Genomic DNA, 19,912 nt, shown 5'->3' with positions numbered 1-19,912 from the left:
AGCATGACACACACACACACACTCTCAACACACACTCCTCACTCACCACGCACACGCACACACGCACACACGCACACACACACACACACACACACACACACACACACACACACACACACACACACACACACACACACACACACACACACACACACACACACACACACACACACACACACACACACACACACACACACACACACACACACACACACACACACACACACACACACACACACACACACACACACACACACACACACACACACACACACGCCTTTTTTATACCAGGCATGGCTATTATATATTATATGACAAGCGCACTGAAGGAAAATGTGTGATCTACTCAGCACCATGGTAACAGCAGGGCAGCTTGACAGACACCGGTGTGAACACTAACATGCCCGTTATTGTGAGCTTTTATTAAAATCACTCCTCAGCTCACAGGCTAAAAATACTTCATTGTCAGACAGCTCTGGCTTTACAATACATATAGGCTACAAAATAAATAACATCAATTGGATTCCTCAAAGGATCTGAAATAGAGCGTCGCAGTCCTGCCCCCTCGAGAGACCCGGAAAAGAAATCCCTGTTCATTTTCCTCAGACTTTTCAGAAAGTATTTATTTAAAGACGTTTACGCCGTGGACAAAGCCAACTCTTGTCGTGACAAATCATGACAACAAACACAATTTTTCGGGCCAAACAAAGAATTAGAAAGTAGAAGCAGGTTACAACTTTTTTGTTGTTGTTTTTCTTCTTTGTAATTATTTGTTTAGTCCAAAATATTGTGTGTGTTGTCATGATTTGTCACGACAAGAGTTGGCTTCATACGACGCTTAAAAGGTCTTTAAATAAATACGTTTTGAAATGTCTATGGGAAAAATGCGTTGGGATTAATTTCCTGGGCCTGGCGTCGTCATGAAAGGAGGCGGGACTGCGACGCTCTGTAGTATTCAGCTGTATGGATAGCATTGATTTAGACAGTTTATTTACAAGTGAACAGAGGCACTGAATGAAGTTGTCTTAGGTACCTCCTAGGAGCTCGGTTATTGAGCTCCATCCCTACTCCTAAATGCCTATACATAGAAATGTAGTTTAATATCACCAGTAAGACGCCTGAGGGCGAGTGCACGCATCCACCGGGGCGCGCACCGGCGCTTTGGCATGGGGGGGTCAGATCAACATATGGAATGAATTCTGTACTGGCCATATATGGAGCTTGTTGAGTGTACAGGGTTTGATGAGGTCAAATCAACATATGGAATGTCAGAACAGGTCAGGTCCATATATGGAGATCTAAGGGCGGCAGCGGGGGCAGTATCTTGAGTGTACAGGGTTTGATGAGGGTCCAGGTAGGGCCGCGCCTTAATTTTCGGGCCTGTTGAGAACTCTAGTTTTCACCGGCTGCCGGGCGCGGCTGCACTAATAACTTTGGGGTAGAGTTTAAATGGACAGGTATCAGTCAAAAGGGAGACATCGAAGAGGAAGGATGGATGGGGAAGGATCAACATATGGAATGTCATAACAGGTTCTGACATATATCCATATATGGGGATCTAAGGGTTTGTATATATGGGCTTAATATATGGGCTAAATTGCGACATGCAGCAATGTAGTTGGCAAGGCTTGGTCATTTTGTAGCTGCATGAGATACATGAGACTACATTCACTTCCTAATTTATATATTAGTGGTGACTCTATTGGCGAGTTGCAGACAGTAAGAATGTTCAAAACTACAGTAGTGCTCTTTCTAGGCGGTCCCCCATCTAAATGATTAATAGTTAGAAGCCAAATGGATCCTCACAGGTCTGTAACGCAGAGAGTGTGTTAATAGAACCAAATTTAGTCCCTTTCATAGTTTAATACTCTCAGTGTTAAATGAACAATTAAAACATAATAACAAATGGGGGGCTCTGGTCTAATGCATAGCAACTCAATGTTGAGAATCACTGCACTCACCTAATTTGAGCAGCCAGCCCTCCCTGTCTGGGTTGAAGAAGGTGTGTGTCAGGTCGTTCCCATCGTCCTCTGGGATCTTAAACGGCTCACTCTTTATGCTCTCGTATAAATTCTGCAGATTGAAGCAGAGTAAAGGAGGGAGAGAAGACGACTGGATGAGGAGAGAGACTGACGTAACAGTACAAAACAACCGAAGAGGGATAAATGAGGTGAGAACTGAATATCCCTCCAGGGATCGCTAAAGGTTCATCTTAGAAAGCAAAGCATTAGCACACAAGAGAACTTGCAAATGAACACACGTTCACACACCTCACACGCGCACAGACAAACCCCTGTATCTTCAATTATTCACAGCCCGTCCGTAGATTGTAACGGTGCATAAAAAAAGGATATTGACAGATCCTATTTCAGTCTTGTGAAGGGAAAGTGAGAGACGTTATGATGATGACTCACAGAGCTGGTTGGTGTAGAAACTGTTGAAGTGAGACAGTGTTGTAAAACAGAGCAACTCTTTCAAAGCTGTGTCCTTTTGAACTTAAAATGGAGCTGTTGGCACTTTGGTACACACTTCAGGCTACGTGATTTGAACTACTAGTATGTTTTTCTTTCCCTGTGAGAGTTAAGGGTAGATTATTAGCTGGCTGCTGATTCACATCCAGCTGAGTGAGCTGTAGCATCTCAGTTACCGAGGTATGACTTCCTTATCAGTGAGAATAAGAATAAATTGTCAAGATACACATTCTCTTCCCCTTCCTCCCTCTCTCTCTCTCTGTCTCTCGGCCTCTGGCTCCTTTCTCTGTGACACGCTTTAACTGTGTCCCTCACTTTCACTCTCTGTCACTCTAATGGTTTGTATCTGTATTCTTACCACACACACACACACACACACACACACACACACACACACACACACACAAATCAACTGAAGCTATGGGAAAATCCACCGGAACGGGGGGGGGGGGGGGGGGGGGGGTGTTGTTGGTGGACGGAATACAGTTACGATCAGAGCCTATGTAATATGGACCCGTGTCTCCTGCATGAGCGCTAAACGTTCTGTTGCTGAGAAATGACGGAATGTGCCTGCATGGTCAGGAGATGTACTGTACCTCAATAGAAATTGAAAAATAGCTACAAGCTCATAGCGCGCCAGGTCTGCTATTTTTGAAAAGTCGCAGAACGACTGACATAGAAGCTTTTTCAGAAAACTGTCAGGATGTAGAAGATATTTTTCGAATCTGATCAAATGGGTTAAATGGACACTGAGTGCAGTGAGTACAGTGAGTACAGTACTCACCCTGAGCAGGTCCTCGGGGAGGTCTCCCCCCTCGTTGATGCCTCTGTTCATAGAGATGAAGCGCTCCACGGGGGGCTTGTCTCTGACGTTGGGGTTGTGGAGGCTGGTGTTCAACATGATGATGGCGAATGACAGCACATAGCAGGTGTCTGTGGACCACATGTCACGCTGTCATTAAAAACAAAACGACGCTATAGGCAATAACGTTTGACTGAGCTCCATTACATGATGTCTGTCATGCTGCAGGATCCATCCAGGATCCATCCAGGATCCATCCAGGATCCATCCACAACCTGATCTCACATCACCAGGCTTTCCACAGCAGCAGCCCTCAACAGTGTAACTTCCACCCCCCCCCCTCCCCCCCACCCGCGTGCTCACAGACATGCACACGCGCTCACACACGCACACGCTCACTCGCACACGCATGCGGGCATCACTCACTCACCGACTGAGTGATGTGACAAATGGAGTAAATTTATGCAACAGAGAGGCAGAAAGAGTGGATTAGAGGATTGGATTTAACCACAACTTAGAGAAGATATTATATAAGATACAAAGATATTGTAAGTGTGGGGTATTATGAGCACGTCATGAAGATCTGGTTCACAGATATAAACGGCATTATGATGCATTATTCTCATCAATTGAGGCTGACAGGCATTGGATTGATGCTCTCAATGCCAAACAAGAAGAACACACAGTTTGGTGAGCCTTTCAATCAAACATGCATCAGTTCTGTTGACCATCTTGGCAAAAATAATCGGATCGAACTGTGATAAAGAACTCAAAATACATCGGACCAAATGCAATGTAATAACAAAGCACGGGTCACCTACAGTACACCAAGCTTGTCAATAACTAGACTGACAGAACTGGAACAGTTTATGATGAATCAGACAGCAATCCATTAACATGTCTCCTCACTTATGACCCTGCCTGATAAAACAGAGCATTTAATCATGGAAGAGCCCTATAATCCAGGTCACAAACTCATACCCACAACACCGCATGCATGCATGCATGCGCACTCACGTATGCACGCACGCACGCACAATAAGCCACAAACTTGTAATTCAATCCCAGAAACCCTCACACCAAATACCCCTGGACGCGTGCATACATGCTACAGTCACAACACTAGCTCCAGTGGATGAGTAGTATCAGTGTGTGTGTGTGTGTGTGTCAGCATGTGTGAATATTCATGACCGCCCTCTTCTCTTCATTAACAATTCGCTGTAGCTGGCAATTTCCCTGTAGCTGGTATGTGGACAGAAGGCCACGTGTGACCTAGTGTCCATGCTGTGCTAATGACCCCATGCTATTGACTGCCGATCAATTGAATTATCACTGCTGGTCGTGCTGGAACCACATGTAGTATATAATGATTATTACATAGCAATTAGCCACCTAGCTAGCGCCTAACAACGGATAACTAATTGGACTGACATGGAGTCAAGTTAGGATTGAGCACCGGATGCGGACGCCTTTGAGTTTGAGCACTGGTTCCCAAACACTGGGTCGGGACCCATTTGTATTTTATGCATTTGAATTTTATGGGTCCCTTTATTTTTTGTTTCTAGACCGTTACCAGAAAAAAAGACAGGTGTTTTTTGATGAATCTAACATGGTTAAAATGGAGTTTGAAGTTACAATAGGTTTGTATAGGAAAGGGCGGGCCTACTAGTAAACTAGGCAACTAGTCGACTAGTAAACTAGGCAACTAGTACACTAGTAAAAATCAAGCCCTAGAGCAGACACGACACACACGCTGACCCACACCAAAATGTGAACTGTTGTTTTGAGGGGCAAGAATGTACAGTTGTAGTCACATGCTAAAGACGTTTATGGGCTCAGACAGGTGCAGCTTTATGGTGGCAAGCCAGGAAGCCTGGTGTATTGAACTGTGACTGAACCAGTGATTGGTCTGTGGCCTTATCTGTCCTGGGGACACAGTCTGGACTGCCACATATATCTACCGATGTGTGTGCATATGCGTGCGTGCATGTGTGTGTTACCTGTGGACTGGAAGACGCCAAGATTGCATTGGCAATACCTGGAGGCAAAGGACTCCATCATACGATCAATCTTCTGGGCTTCACCCGGAAGTCTGAAGCTCCACAGAAACTGCCTACAACAGCGCAGAGAGAGAGAGAGAGAGAGAGAGAGAGAGCGAGAGAGCGAGAGAGCGAGAGAGCGAGAGAGCGAGAGAGAGAGCGAGACAGACAGACAGACAGACAGACAGACAGACAGACAGACAGACAGACAGACAGACAGACAGACAGACAGACAGACAGACAGACAGACAGACAGACAGACAGACAGAGTGATAAAAACGTATACAAACAGAAAGAGAGAAATACATTTGTTTAATGAGATATTATGCAGTATTGACATTATGCAAATCTAAATGATAATCTATGGATATTTATAAATTACACTACAACTCCTATGCCTCAGCTATTCAGATTCTACAGTTTAATACAAGAGAGAGCGTATCTTGATATCAGTGGAGATAACTCTAGTCCAGTGTAGCCTTTATTTATTTTCTATCCATCTAACCTGTTCACATGAGGACTGCTAGCCTTCACCGTCAAAACTAGACTGTGCGCGCGCACACACACACACACACACACACACACACACACACACACACACACACACACACACACACACACACACACACACACACACACACACACACACACACACACACACACACACACACACACACACACACACACACACACACACACACACACACACACACACACACACACACACACACACACACACACTACCTTAATGCTTGCACAAGGTTGAGGTCTGCAAACTCATGAAGCTCCACAAACGAGTGGAGAACCTTGAGGTTAAAGTCATCTCTGGAGGGGACAAAAGGGACACATGTCATTTGTATGTATTTACACTGATATCCAATGGCAAAATAACTAATTTGAGGCAGATATTCTCAATATGGAATTCATTTAGACATGGTGCAGTATGTACAGTATAATATTAAGATTCTTGACATTATCTGTCAAGGCTGCAAATATCTATTGTCTTCTGAGCGATTATACTGTTGATTATACTTATGCAAATTATCCCAGCAAGCCAAATGATGTCATGATGACATTATGATTATGTCCTCCGCAATGTGACGCCTTGCAATCTTGTAGATCTGCGATTTTCACTATAGACTTGCTGCCAAGTCACAGTGCCAGTCTCAGACAGAAAGCCGTCGCATTGGCTGAGCCGGGAAGCGTGAAAGCCATGTTGTTTTGACAGTCCCATCGCCATTGATTTCACTCAGATAAGAACCACATGTACGCACAGATCTTTTACTGGCATTTTGCTAATTTAGTGTGAAGTAGTATGTATGATGAAGTAGTAGGGCAGAAAAACATGTTGAAATGCAACGATGTAAGGTTTTTGCCCAGCAGCAATGAAGTGGCAGGCTCACCGTTCCCCTAGGTAGTCCCCGATGACCGTTTTGTTGAGGCCTTCGCCCTTGTAGAGGAACTGAGCTATGTCCTCGGGGGTGTGCTGGAGAAGATCGTTCTCCAGGAGAAACTGGATCCCCTGCAAGAATGAAACACACAGAGAGATAAACCAGTGGTCCTCAAACCTTTTCATGTCAAGGACCCCCAAATTGACACTTATTAGCCTGCAGACCCGCATTTGAAAAGATACGCCACGGACCCCCCCATAAGAGAAGATGTTTACGGCTCTAGCAGTGATTCTCAACCAATTTAATTTCAAGGACCCCCAGTTTGACATGCATGAGGCTACAGAGACCCATTTAATGGCATTAATGTCTCTGGGACCCCAATTTATATTGTAAAATCAATGTTAATTTAACTCTGAGAGTGTACAAATGGAACCAAATGGACGTTTGGTCCCATCTGTAAACTCTCTGAGTTATGGACCCATAAGGGTCCATTTGGTTCATTTAGCTGGGGACCCCCTTGAACAACCTCAAGGCCCCTGGACCCCACTTTGAGAACCACTGAGATAAACAACTCAGTTATCTCCTTTGAGACGGATTTATAGCATTGTCTTTTGACCTGCCGTATAGCTGGCGGATATTATAGCCGCTCATTCTTCAAGATATGCGGTTGAGTCGAGATAGGATCTGGTGATGGGGCCATGGCTTACAGAATCACTGCCAAAACTCCCACAAGAGGTACAGTGCAGAAACAGAAAGCATCAAAGTTTGATGTACTGGTTTCATAATTCAAAGGCAATTATCCCATTTTGACCTGAGGTCAGATTCTAAAAATGTCTTCTACATCCTGACAGTTTTCTGAAAAATCTGTTTCTATGTCAGTGGTTCTTTGATTTTTCAAAAATAGCAGACCTACAAGCTCGTAGCGCGCCACCGAGTGGCGCGCTACGAGCTTTTAGATCTGCTATTTTTCAATAGCTAAAGCATAACACAATGCTAACACCAAAAGGGGTTCCCGCCCCAAAATGGGTTATGTAGGAGGAAATCAGATTTCCAAGAGAATCATAAAAAGCGAGGCAGGCCAGTGACATCGTCTATTTTTGCATGGAGCAGTGTGGCTCCATCACATAGCTATAGCTGACCTTTTTGGGATCCATGTTGAATTTCTTTCTCCCCATAGCGATCTGTTTGTTTCTTTGCGTTGTTTTGCTGTGGTACAAAAACAAAGACACGTCCATCACTTATCACATCTACGTACAGACACCCCTTATCGGCTCCCTCACGTGCAGCATGCATAATCATGTGCACATAGTGTGTTAGCCAAGGGTGTGGTTTTGCAAACAGACTGCTGCTAGTTGTTTAACGGCTCTCTTGTCAGGTGATGGTTAAAACAGCAAGACATGGCATTATATCTACAACTGTGTTTGCTGAGGGAGTTCAACTACTTGAACCCTACTGTATGCATGTATGCAGTAATTGTCATACAACAAATAGGAAAAATAGGTCATCTAGAAGCTTGTAGATCTGCCATTTAAAAATAAAAAAGGGAATGTTTTTTAACGGTTTTGAACATTTTCAGCTATAATAACATGCCCACAATAGGGATGCCAGGGTTACAGGACTAAGATAGAGCTAGCCAGGTGCAAGAGACCAGCATTACAAACCAGAATGAACTAAAAAGGCTTGCACACTGGCAAATGTTGCAGGGCTTTTAGGATGCAAAAATATACATTAATTTACAAAGTGAAAAAGTGACACAGAGGAAAAAAGGAGTGGCTGTTTCGGACCAATATCAGCACACCAAGTGAGCTTTAAATAGGCAAGAAAAACATGGTTTACATGAGATATGCTGTCACTGCTGTGTATTTGCGTGTTTGCAGATGAAGCGTTCGTGTAGTGCATGTTTGCAGGAAAAGACTTCCCTCCCAGTAGTATTCACTCTTGGCTAATTGTGTTTACTATATACCACAGAGAGCTCCCCACCTGAGCAGGTGTGCGAGTGCGTATGTACGTCCCTACTCTTCCTGTTTGCCTAAAATAGCCTGTGCACCTTCGCCAGCTGCACCTGTGGGACAAAGGCTGTCACAAACAGTATGGTGTCACTCTGCATCACCCACCAATCAAAACGAGACCTCTGAATGGAGAGTGTTTATGGGAATACTGAGTTTTGCTCAACAAACAAAAAGAAGGGACAACACACACCACAGAAATGAATGTTAATATGCGCTCGCCTCACACTCACAAGGACAGGTGTGAGGCTCGAAGGGGAGAAGATGAAGCATGTCTGACTGATTTTCTTTTACCAGCAAGAAAGAGCGAAAGGAGAAAGAGCCACAGGAAGGGAACTCACCTCTCACCCACACAGGTTAGCTGTTCAATCTCAGTCATCACTTCTGCGATTTCAAACTTCAGCCGCTGCAGAGCAAAGGAACAGGACATTAGCAAAGCCAAAGCTCTGTGAGTTTTTCCATAGACCACAATTAGTGTTTTATCGATTCCAATAATGACACAGAGACAGGACAGACATCAGTACCCGCCTCCCCCCACCGCGCCAGAGGAAGGCAGTGCCATTCCACTGTGCACATCCAAATTAAAAGTTATATCTTAAACACTTTAAACCTGGCGTCCATATTTTGGGCATGTCATTGTAACCAAACATTCAAAACATTCAATAGCAAAAACAGCCAATCTACAAGTTCACAACGTGTCGCTGTGATCTTGTAGATCGGCGGTTTTAGGTATTTGTCATACGACTAAATATATATGTGGTTAATGTTAAGCTGGCACTGGCACTGGCACAAATGTTTACAGACTTGGCGTGCTACTCACCTCGATATCGTCCAAGAGCTCTTTTTTCCTCCGCCGTATATTGGACAGCTCATCTCGCTCTTCCAAAGACAGGTCTTCGGGTACTGCGAAAGAGAAAATAGGTGACAGAGCGAAAGAGAAAGGGAGGGAGAAAGAAAGGGAGAGACAGACGAGAGAGCACTGTCATAATGGTATTAAAACCTGTCAGACAGGCGCATAGGCTGACAGTGACCTCTTAACTACTATATGAACCCATCCCAAACACATTACTCATGACCCAGTTTAGTACACTATATGATTAAAGTGTGGCAGGTGCTATATATATATTCAGAGTGACACTTTCCTTGTGTCGAACCCAGGACTTCCCACCAAACCTTAGCCTGCTAGTGCTGGCTACAGGCAGGGCTACTAAGGCTTTTCTGCCTTTATTGATAGTTTCAAGTGAAGACTGACAGGACAGAGGGAGAAAGAAGGGGAGAGACCTGCAGCAAAGGTCGTCATGAACGGGACTCGAACACGCGACGCGCTGTAGAGCCTCTACTGTATGTGGACCACTAGGCCACCGGGCGCCCCAGGGCTACTCTTCTACATTCATTCAGTGATCACTGACAGGTTCTCCCCAAAGCAACCACAAACCTCGGTCTCCCCGCATGAGAAACCATCTACCGCTGTACCTAAAGAGGCAAAGAGTTTTGCCATATTTCTGCCACTGCCAGTGCCAAGCAGGCCAAGACCACAGAGTGGAGAAACAAAAGATGCCCTCCATAAATTAAAGCTACACTCTGTATGTTTTATGTCCGCTGTCTCCACCTCCCGATGGAGAGAGGTGATTGCAACAATGTCCAAACTACAACCACTACAACAAGGGTGCATCTAGCGTCCAATTTCGTTGCGATTGAGATTGTCAATATATACATTGTGTGTCCTATGGAACAGCCACTGCAAATGTGCTAGTTATATTGTATTATAACATCATGGAGATTGGTGAAAATAACGTTTCACTCTTTAAAACTTGTCCCGGATTGAAGCTTTAAGAGCTGTGTGCTTGACACATGCTCCCACTGCTGAACATCTGGCAATGCCTGCATCTTCAAATATTAGCTTTCTGATAGCTGGCCCTCTGCGTCCTCATCGGCGGTAATTAACACTGCAGAGAGATGTGGGTCATATACCAACTGGAGCAAGAATATCATATAACATGCACCATGTTTTACTGCATGTCAACCACCGCTGAGCACACAACAATTCATACTGTATGTATGCACAGGTGGGCTCTCCCTATGTCGCATGCACGAATGTTTGTACGCACGCACGCACACATGCACGTGTGCGCAGCCGCCCACGCACGCACACGCACACGCACACACACACACACACGTGCAATAAATCACACCACCAACATTCTGTATTATTCAACTGTAGGTCCCCAGAGCCTGCTCCTTATCGCTCATTTAACCGTGCCACGTCAACCTCTCTCCCCACAGACCCCTCAGAGGACCCCCCCCCCTCCCTCCCTCATACAACTCCTCCGCACATCACACAACCACAATCCGTTTGAGAGCAGCCACAGGAAGTAGGTCATTTTCACATGGAGCTGTGGCTCATTGTGCTTCTCCTACGCTATTCTCTCTCTCTCTCTCTCTCTCTCTCCCTCTCTCTCTCTCACACACTCCCCCTATCACTTTTCTACATCCATCCCTGAGCTTGAAGTGGGGGTGAGAGCAGATTCAAATCCCCCAACTGAATCACAGCACTAAGCAGCTTTGCGATTCTGACTTTTACTGCCCCTTCCTTATTTTCCTATTCCATAATAGAGGGAGAGAACTGAAGTTATTTTCACTTGGTCCCATGCTCTCTCTTTCTCTCTCTGTGTGACAGTGTGACAAGGGCATGAACCATTAGGTTCCGGGGCCCGGGGGCACGATGCTCACATTTACTGATGGATCCTATAGTCACGGATGGGCAGCCAGTCGTGAGCCCAGAAACACAGATGGCTGACGATGGCTGTCGTAAATGTGCAACCGTCCCTTCTCACACGACGAGGCCAACGCAGCGTCTGACAGACTGACTTGTACCGAAACTATACCAATGACCAGAAAATGACAGAGGGCGAGATTACGATGACGCTGAGAAGTCAAGTGTGGGGATATTTGGCTACAGACAGTGGGAGAGCGACAGGCTTTTTGAAAGATGAAAGAAAGGCCTGATGTGTACGTAGATGAGATGGTTAGTACAGTAGGGTTAGTACAGTAGGGGTGGAGTTGTAGAAAACAGAGTGAGCCCCAGAGAAAGAGACAGACAGAAAGGCAGAGAGATGCCGATGGCACCCGCCCCACATATGCACCCACAGCGCGCGCGCGCGCGCGCACGCACGCGCACACGCACACGCACACGCACACGCACACGCACACAGTGTTAAAAGTAGAGAAGGTAAGACAGATGACAGGTGGTTCACAAAATGTCCCAGTCGCCTTCATGAAGCAGTGATTGTGGAGCAGGGAGCCCTCTGCAGGCAAACTACGTCTGTAATGCGCAAAGAAAAAGACCCCGTCCCGCCTTCCCTGCCTCAAAGAACCCATTTGACCCGGAGAAACACCCACTGTGCTGGGTGTCGGTCCCCCACCTCCGCTCTGGGGTTTCATAAGAGAAGAGAACGCACAGTAATCTGATATTACTGTGTAGTTCTGTACTGTTCTGTAGTTCTGTACTGTTCTGTAGTTCTGTACTGTTCTGTAGTTCTGTACTGTTCTGTAGTTCTGTACTGCCCACTGTTGGCATGTGTTGCATTATACAGTACAGTAGAATATGTACAGAAATCCCTGGATGGGTGCTACACCAGAATGTTACGTGTGGTACTGAACATCAACCAGGACGAGCACATCACCAAAAAGTATGTCTGTATGGAGCATTACCAAGTGTATCAGAGAAGATAGCGGTAAGGTGGATGACACTAGCTGGCCACTGCCACCGACACCAACAACTCCCGGCTAAAAAGCTTGTACTGTGGGAACCAACACACAGGCATCGATCGAGACGAGAGGACGTCCCACACCTACCTATGTGGACGTACTAAAGAAAGATGCTGGTGCAGAAAGCACAAATGAGCTGGCCAGATGTATGGAGAACCGAGATGACTGGAGACGCCGATGGAGGGCTCGTCTGAGGACGACGTAGAGAGAATATACAATGCCTTGTGAGGACTCTTGAGTTATGTGTGTTAGTATGTAGAGTTCCTGTAGAAACCTGCCCTGCTGAAAAGATCCATATGGCTATAAACAAATACTCCATGTTTAACCCCAGGCATATAGGCATATAGATTACCAATCACTCAGCCTTTTCTTATGGAGAAGGGGACTATAGCTTTCCCTAACAATCAATACATCATTAATAATGCTTTAAAATTAAATGCTTAGGTATTTTGCTTTGGACGTCGAGCATTGAATGAGCACATTCTTCCACTGGATGTAGAGAGCTTCTCTGTGCTACCTCAACATCTGAACTGTGTAGTGTGATCTCTCCAATCTCGCAAGCCTATCATGAATTGAAGGTCCAATATGCAAATGGTTAAACCTGAAATCACCACATTCATGTAGAATTTCTCAATTCTCAATGAGAGAACTGTGTAGATTCTGTTCTTTTCTTACTTTCCATAAAAGGTTAATTCATTAATACCAACATTCTCCCCAAACATGAGCTATTCTTCTTCTTGAATACATATTGATTTTGTGGCATTCCTATATGGTGAAGAATCCAAACATGAGAAAAGAAAGTAGATTCATTGAAAAAAAAAAATTGTGGTGAAGTATACAAAGTATATTTAGAATAGATCCTTTAAAACGTGTCTGGAGGGGGACTTCAAAGTCTGCTGTTGTGCAAGCTTAGTGCAAACTTTTTCCAAAGGCCTTGTGGTCGTTGAATTTGCACCCTCACTTTCCTCGTCTTTGTCTTCCAATCTCGTCCTACCGTGGCTTGTTCGCGGTGACCTCTTGGGGTCAGGAAGAAGGTCAATGAGGTCAGAATGCGAAGGGTCAGACTGAATCAAGCAGCTTTTAACAGTGCTTAAAGGACCACATTACCATCAATAAATGTCATTGTCCGTCCCCGGCTTTGACCGTATAATGTACTGTACATAAACATAAACTATTATTCCGTTAATGGATTTTGTTTTTGCATTTGTTTACAGTTTTCTAATATACATGGTCATTAGAATGTTACAGAACGTTCCTGAACAATGTCAGTGTTTATTGGCTAAAATCATCGTTTATGGTCATTGTTTGAATTCAGCTAGACCTTTCAAATCAAAGTCCATTGAAATGTGCATGATATTTAGTGTGTTGCATCTCCATACCGATCTCAAACAAGTTTCAAGTTGATTTTCATTCTGGACTGAAATTAATGGAACCCAACGTCTTCCTCTTAAAGCCTTTGGAAAATACCAGTAGTGACTCGTATAGCAGTTGAAAATATGGGTTAGGATGGGTTATGGGTTAGTCCATTTTATCGTTGACACGATCATTTCATGCAGTATAAATAAGCCTCAAGAAAGCCTTGATGTTAGATCATCTGAGAGAACGTTTGTTATCTGGTCTGGTCATGGTTAATGTACATGATCCCAGCAGTATAGAACTTCTATATACTCAGAGCTCATAGAGTCCATCATAATGACTTCAATGGAGTTGGTACAACATTATGTTCAGGAGGATGACCACGTTTTCCCTCCGCCACCTATTCCATGCTAATTCCATTCCTAGGCCTGCCTCAGGTATCGAGCTCAATCAACTTCTCCACAGCTACAGTTAACTCCACCATTTACCTGCCATGGTTACTGATCTCAGCTCCACCCTCGCCACTCACAGAGGCCTCGCTGCCATGGCTACTGTCAAGCTCTCCGCCCTCGCTCCATCAAGGGACGAGTATATATGCCAGTCTGTTTCACCTGTCACTCGTATCTCGTCCCCCTCCCTCCCTCCCTCCCTCCCTCCCACTCCTCATACTCACTCTTGTTCTTCAGTTTCAGGTTCCAGATGGGGGTCTCGGATTGGAGGCGTGTCCTCAAACGATCAGAAGGACGCCCCGCTACTCAGACCCCAGGCCAAACACTCAGGGTATCCTAACTTTAAGGGACTGCAATGGAAATAAGCACCTATCCCCCAGGGGCCTAGTCTTCACCTTCATCCTCCCCCCTCACTCCCTCCAGCTCTCCTCCTCCGTAGCGCCACTTCATCCCACATCTCATCCTCACTCCCCCACCCCACCTACCCCTCCTCACTCATTCATCCAGGCCCCTCGGATTCTCCCACTCATCCTCACTCCTCCCCCCCCCCCCCCCCCCCCCCCCCATTCATATGCATCTCATTTCTATCATGTTCCACTTATTTTCTAAATAAATGCTAAACCATGTTAAACGATGTTCCATTGAATGCGTGGTCTGACTCTGTACTAGTGAATTCATAGTATACGGCGCTCACTTAAGACTGGCCTTGCCTCACTGAGTCACAAGAGTCAACTAAAAAATACATCACGTACAAATTATTCATGGCATCGATGACAGAGGCTTTGATGGGTGAAGAACTCCTGATATAATCTCAAATGCTCTGGTTGATATACACTGTCTGCCTTTGTGCTTGTAGGCACAAGGGCAGTGGTGGCGACTGACTCTCTGGGCATGGCTGCCCAGACCAGCTCTCAGATTGAACCAACAGATCCCAATCATCATGATCTCTGAAAACCACTCAGGGTCTTGAATAATACATGACTCTCACTCCTCATTCCAGCCAGTAGGGCATTAACCAAACGTGATTTTTGATAGTCGACTCGAATACCATCAAAATCGATTTATAGTCGATTAGTCGGCGGTAAAATATGATATTTATTCCATCCAATGAAGCATTAAAACATCGTGTTCTGAAACAGACAGCGAGTGAAGCAAAACAGAGCCGGTGAATGCAGGCCGAGTGGAATAGTACTAAGAGAGTGGCGACAACTATGGGCTATAGTTCCAAACATTGGAACTATCCCATTGAGATAGAATGAGCACTTCCGCATTCCATTGTTACAGTGGGAGTCAACGCGAGTGTCGCCACTCTCTTACTAGATTACGCTGAATGCCGCTCTGATCGGCCGAAATTAGCTCAGCTGTTTCAAGTCAAAGTTGCAAGTCCACAATGACTCACGGATGGACGCGTTGTGAGCTTGTAGATCTGCTATTTTTGATGCGCAAGACCGTTCTACGGAGCAGCATAGCATGTTACGTTGTTCACAATGTTTGGAGTGGAGACGGGGAGGAGGAGGAATGAACCATGCGATGTTTTTCATACAACCCTAAACCCTACAACAAGTTTTTTGGTTTTTAGAAGGAGCTACAAGCTAGGAGGAGGTTATGATTACATACTAGGTTTACTAGCTAGCAGGCTGCCAGGCTATGAAGATGATCAACTACTTAACTTCATCGCGACTATTATAACTATGATCGTGCGGCATAGCGGTTTGTTTTATTGTTGGATAAGCATGAAAGAAACATGAAATCACGGCAAGAGCTACTGTAGTTTGACTGTCACCAAACTGGATCATATTGGGCAGTGAGGAGGAACTCCTGCTATGCTTTACTGTACAACCGAGCTCACAGCTGCATGCCTGCATGTCTGCTGTAGAAAAATAAAAATAAATCATAATCATAAATAATATTAAAAATAATATTAGCAAATAACCGGATGTCAATTAACAGTGTCGAATAGTGTTTTGCTAGTCGACTAGTCGACTATTCGATTATTATGTTAATGCCCTACCAGCCAGTATGAGATTCTTGGAAAGGCCCAGGCACGCAGACATTCTAGGCAGGAACGACCTGGGTCCCGACTGCCGACTCCAGACAGCCAACTGACTGATGCTCTGGGAGATAGAGGTGAGAGATTGGGATATGAACCATACGCTGGATGGGCAGCTATTGACAGATCACTAAGTCAGAAGTCCCATCGATGGTCATGCTTTTCCAATCTCCTTGGCTCGGGAGCTGGAACTGCATACTGAGTGTGCTGAGGCGGGGCAGGCCAGGGGGTCGATAGGACAGTGTGATAACCAGGGGTTACCAACATGTCCGTACACGGACAAATGTGTCCGTGGCAAAGACTTGGCATGTCCGTGGCACATTTTCTGTTTTACACACCATTATAATGTTCTTATTTTGATCATAATACACACTTACTGAATGTCAGCCTCCAGGTCATCTTCAGAATATGTATGGCAATTAATTATTATGACACTATGGGATATTAGGAGTATATATCTATCTATCTGAGAGTGTTCAAATGGAACCAAACGGACCCTTACAGACCTGTTATTCAGGGATATCTATTTGTGTTTCTGGTAATAGTATTGTCCACTCATTCTGTATGTCCATGTACATTTGTTCTATAAAGTTCTGTCAGCATGGCCCATGATGTCCTTTTGCATCATGATGAGAGAATGCAGTCGCCACTGACAGCAGCATACAAACCGGCGAAAGTCACTTAAGTTCCTGAATTCCTGAAGAATTTCTCCAGGACAATGGAGAGGATGTGTGCTCTGATTACAACCAATGGCCCACAGTTCACCCGTAACAATGGCAACGCACATAGACATGGCTGATGGGCAGCACCCCACAACAACATTTACCACTACACTACAGAATCTCATTCAGAAGCAATTAGTACTACAGCTACCACATTGTGCTGCTGCAATTGCTGCAAGTATGTGCAACCCAGCTGAGTTCTAAATGATGTAAGTAGGTTGCAAAAGTGTGTCACGCTCGGTCGGTGGCACACAGACAAGCAAACATGGCTGTGGGAAAGATGTTAAGATTCAATTTAGTCTACAACTTCTCTGTCAATTCAACATTATGCAGGAGCTCTTACGTGAAACTAAGATAAGTGACTGAAACAAAAACATCCTGTATGACTAATGCAATACTATATAGCAGTATAGTGGAAAATTATTTTAACCACTATACTTTGTACTGTTAAGAGCAAAAATAGTTAATCTACAAAATCCTAATGCATCGCACCAAACTAATAGAGTTTGCCATCTACAACGCAGATTAAAATAATAATAATACATGTTTTGCCTGCAATCAAATGCCCAAAATAGGGACAACCAGGTTGAAAATGGTTAACATTTTTGAACGATCACACCCAGGTCATGCCTGTAAAGCTTTTCATTGCATGAAATACACACCATATTTCTGTCTCCTTCTGTCTGTAATGGTCTGTATTAGTACTGGTGAACTGGCGTGCGGATCCTAAATAGTTTCCCTCCCAGGTATAGGTTGGATTGTGGCTGGTGTAATAATTGTTCCCTTCCCTTTGCACACCCACTCAAACCTTTCTGGCATGCACAAACGCACACGCACACACACACACACACACACACACACACACAAACACCAAGCGATGAATACGTAAAAAGGAGCGACACGTGCAGACACACGCATGCACACTGACGGCTCCGGTGACAGCGGCTTTCTCTTTGACAGATGACTGTAGCCGTGTGGAAATGGCCCACATTCCTCTCATTCTGAAACCTTCCGGGCTCGTCCAACCAGCCCTCTAAAGCTACACTTCCCCTGTCTTTTCTTGATTCGATCTCTTCCATATTCTCGTTTCATTCCTTTGTTTTCTATTAAATCCATAAATTCTCCCTGTGCTATTTACTTGTTGTATGCACCTTTGTCTCTACCTCACATGTCGGTTATACCTTCGTTTCGCCTGGACAACTCTCTGCCCTGCCATCAACACACCTAATAAAGAAATCTGACTACCAAAGGGCCCTCCTTCCTCCCCTTGTAAGGCCCTATTGGATATCCATTACCCTCATCTCCTGGCCCGTGGAGGGGATGATGGGACTTTGGCCTGTGTTTCACATCAAATCAGCAACACTGCTGCAGCAGCAGCAGCAGCAGCAGCAGTAGTGCTACATAATAACTAGAGTGATGTCCATATTAAATATGGTCCATTCACTCTGTTTCACATTCACAACTTTTATGAGGCTATAGCTGCACTTAGGCTGCCGACTTCAGAGATACAACTTAGCAGATAATCGGTTTGACAAAACATTATTGTACTAATTGCAGAGCTGATTCTTATGGTTTTAGTAGTGCATCAAAGCTTCATGCAAGGAGAGCCTATACACAAGCACAGACTTGTGGATTCTTTCCCCATTTTGATTAAACCAAATTGATACTCGTTTTCTTCACACAACAGCACAGAGCAGTCAAAATCTTCCAGTAGGATCTCAACTAACCTTGAAGTTATATCCTCCGATTTATAAAGATTTAACGGATTATGCTATGCAGCACAGCCTCACCCCTCTCACTTTATCACTGTACCCTCGTGACTCTGGTATTAGTAGCATTGATTTAGCACTGGGCATAAAACACCCTGATTTATAAGTACTCATATTTCCTCTCTAAACCAAATGGCAGCGGAGAACTTTCCATCACCGGCCAAGTCAAGCGTGAGACATAATTTCGATTTGCCACCAAATTAATGCCTTTTTTTGTTCTGCTTCAAGCATGCAATCTCTCCATTTAGTCCATATACTACTTGCCCTGGAAATGGACAAATGTGGTAATATCAGTTTAGCTGTCTCAAACATCAGTTTTAGGGGAAGGGGGAAGTCAACAACCATAAAACACAACAGAGGTCAACATAAATAAATAAATAAATGGAGATAACATCTTCCCACTCGTCTCTTCAGGATGGAACCCAGGCTGCTAAGCCCATCAGCCTGGCTGCTAAAGACATCTATACCTGATCTGAACAACATGTTGTTGTCACTGGATTCCGCCGTGGGTGAAAAATAAAAGACAGTATCAGCATGTTATTATGGTTGAAGTTGACTTTTTCTAATAGCCAAAATAACAGATCTCTTTTTTTGCTATTCATTGTACAACAAAGAATATAGGACATGCTGTAAGTGGTTAACTGGCTATAATGTTTTGTCAATAACAGTAGAAGAGTGACCTGTTGCTTATATTAGCTGCCGTGTCAGAATAGGCATATCCATCCATTCCAATATATTCCTTTCATGAAATAATCAAGAGGGCACATCAAACGCAACACAGCTGTGTGATTCTCCAGTGCCTCTGTGATCCCCTAAACTAAAGTAATCACTGGAAGCTCAAAGCCTTCTTCACGGCATCAAGCAGAAAGTCACAGTGACTTATTCATGCCTGCAGCCTACAGTTCCACTTGAAATGAAACTTCCCTTTTCCCCCTGAAGATTAAAAACCCCATAATGGGTCTATTTTGTCTCACAATCCCTGGACAAATTAGATTAGTGGTTCTGGCAGCAGGATCCGTTTTTCTTTATCTTTAGCCCAATTATCAGCCTGAGTGCCAGGCTTTGACTATCGTTGTTGATCTTCAATTT

General features: G+C 44.6%; 1 protein-coding gene across 1 annotated transcript in view; it reads right to left on the bottom strand.

Annotated features, from left to right (window-relative positions):
* The window catches only part of cyth3b (cytohesin 3b), a 45,806-nt gene that overhangs the window by 8,992 nt on the left and 16,902 nt on the right, over positions 1-19,912 (bottom strand). Inside the window, exons 2-9 of the mRNA XM_083779798.1 lie at positions 9,530-9,612; positions 9,051-9,115; positions 7,843-7,909; positions 6,716-6,834; positions 6,057-6,137; positions 5,274-5,386; positions 3,256-3,404; positions 1,962-2,073 (exon numbers count right to left, since the gene is read on the bottom strand). Coding sequence (XP_083635924.1) covers positions 1,962-2,073; positions 3,256-3,404; positions 5,274-5,386; positions 6,057-6,137; positions 6,716-6,834; positions 7,843-7,909; positions 9,051-9,115; positions 9,530-9,612 — 789 coding nt within the window. The remainder of the gene's footprint in view (positions 1-1,961; positions 2,074-3,255; positions 3,405-5,273; positions 5,387-6,056; positions 6,138-6,715; positions 6,835-7,842; positions 7,910-9,050; positions 9,116-9,529; positions 9,613-19,912) is intronic.

Source organism: Protomyctophum parallelum (genome assembly GCF_964188405.1).
Source record: "Protomyctophum parallelum genome assembly, chromosome: 13".
Classification (NCBI taxonomy): domain Eukaryota; kingdom Metazoa; phylum Chordata; class Actinopteri; order Myctophiformes; family Myctophidae; genus Protomyctophum; species Protomyctophum parallelum.
This window is presented reverse-complemented; position numbering and strand designations above follow the sequence as displayed.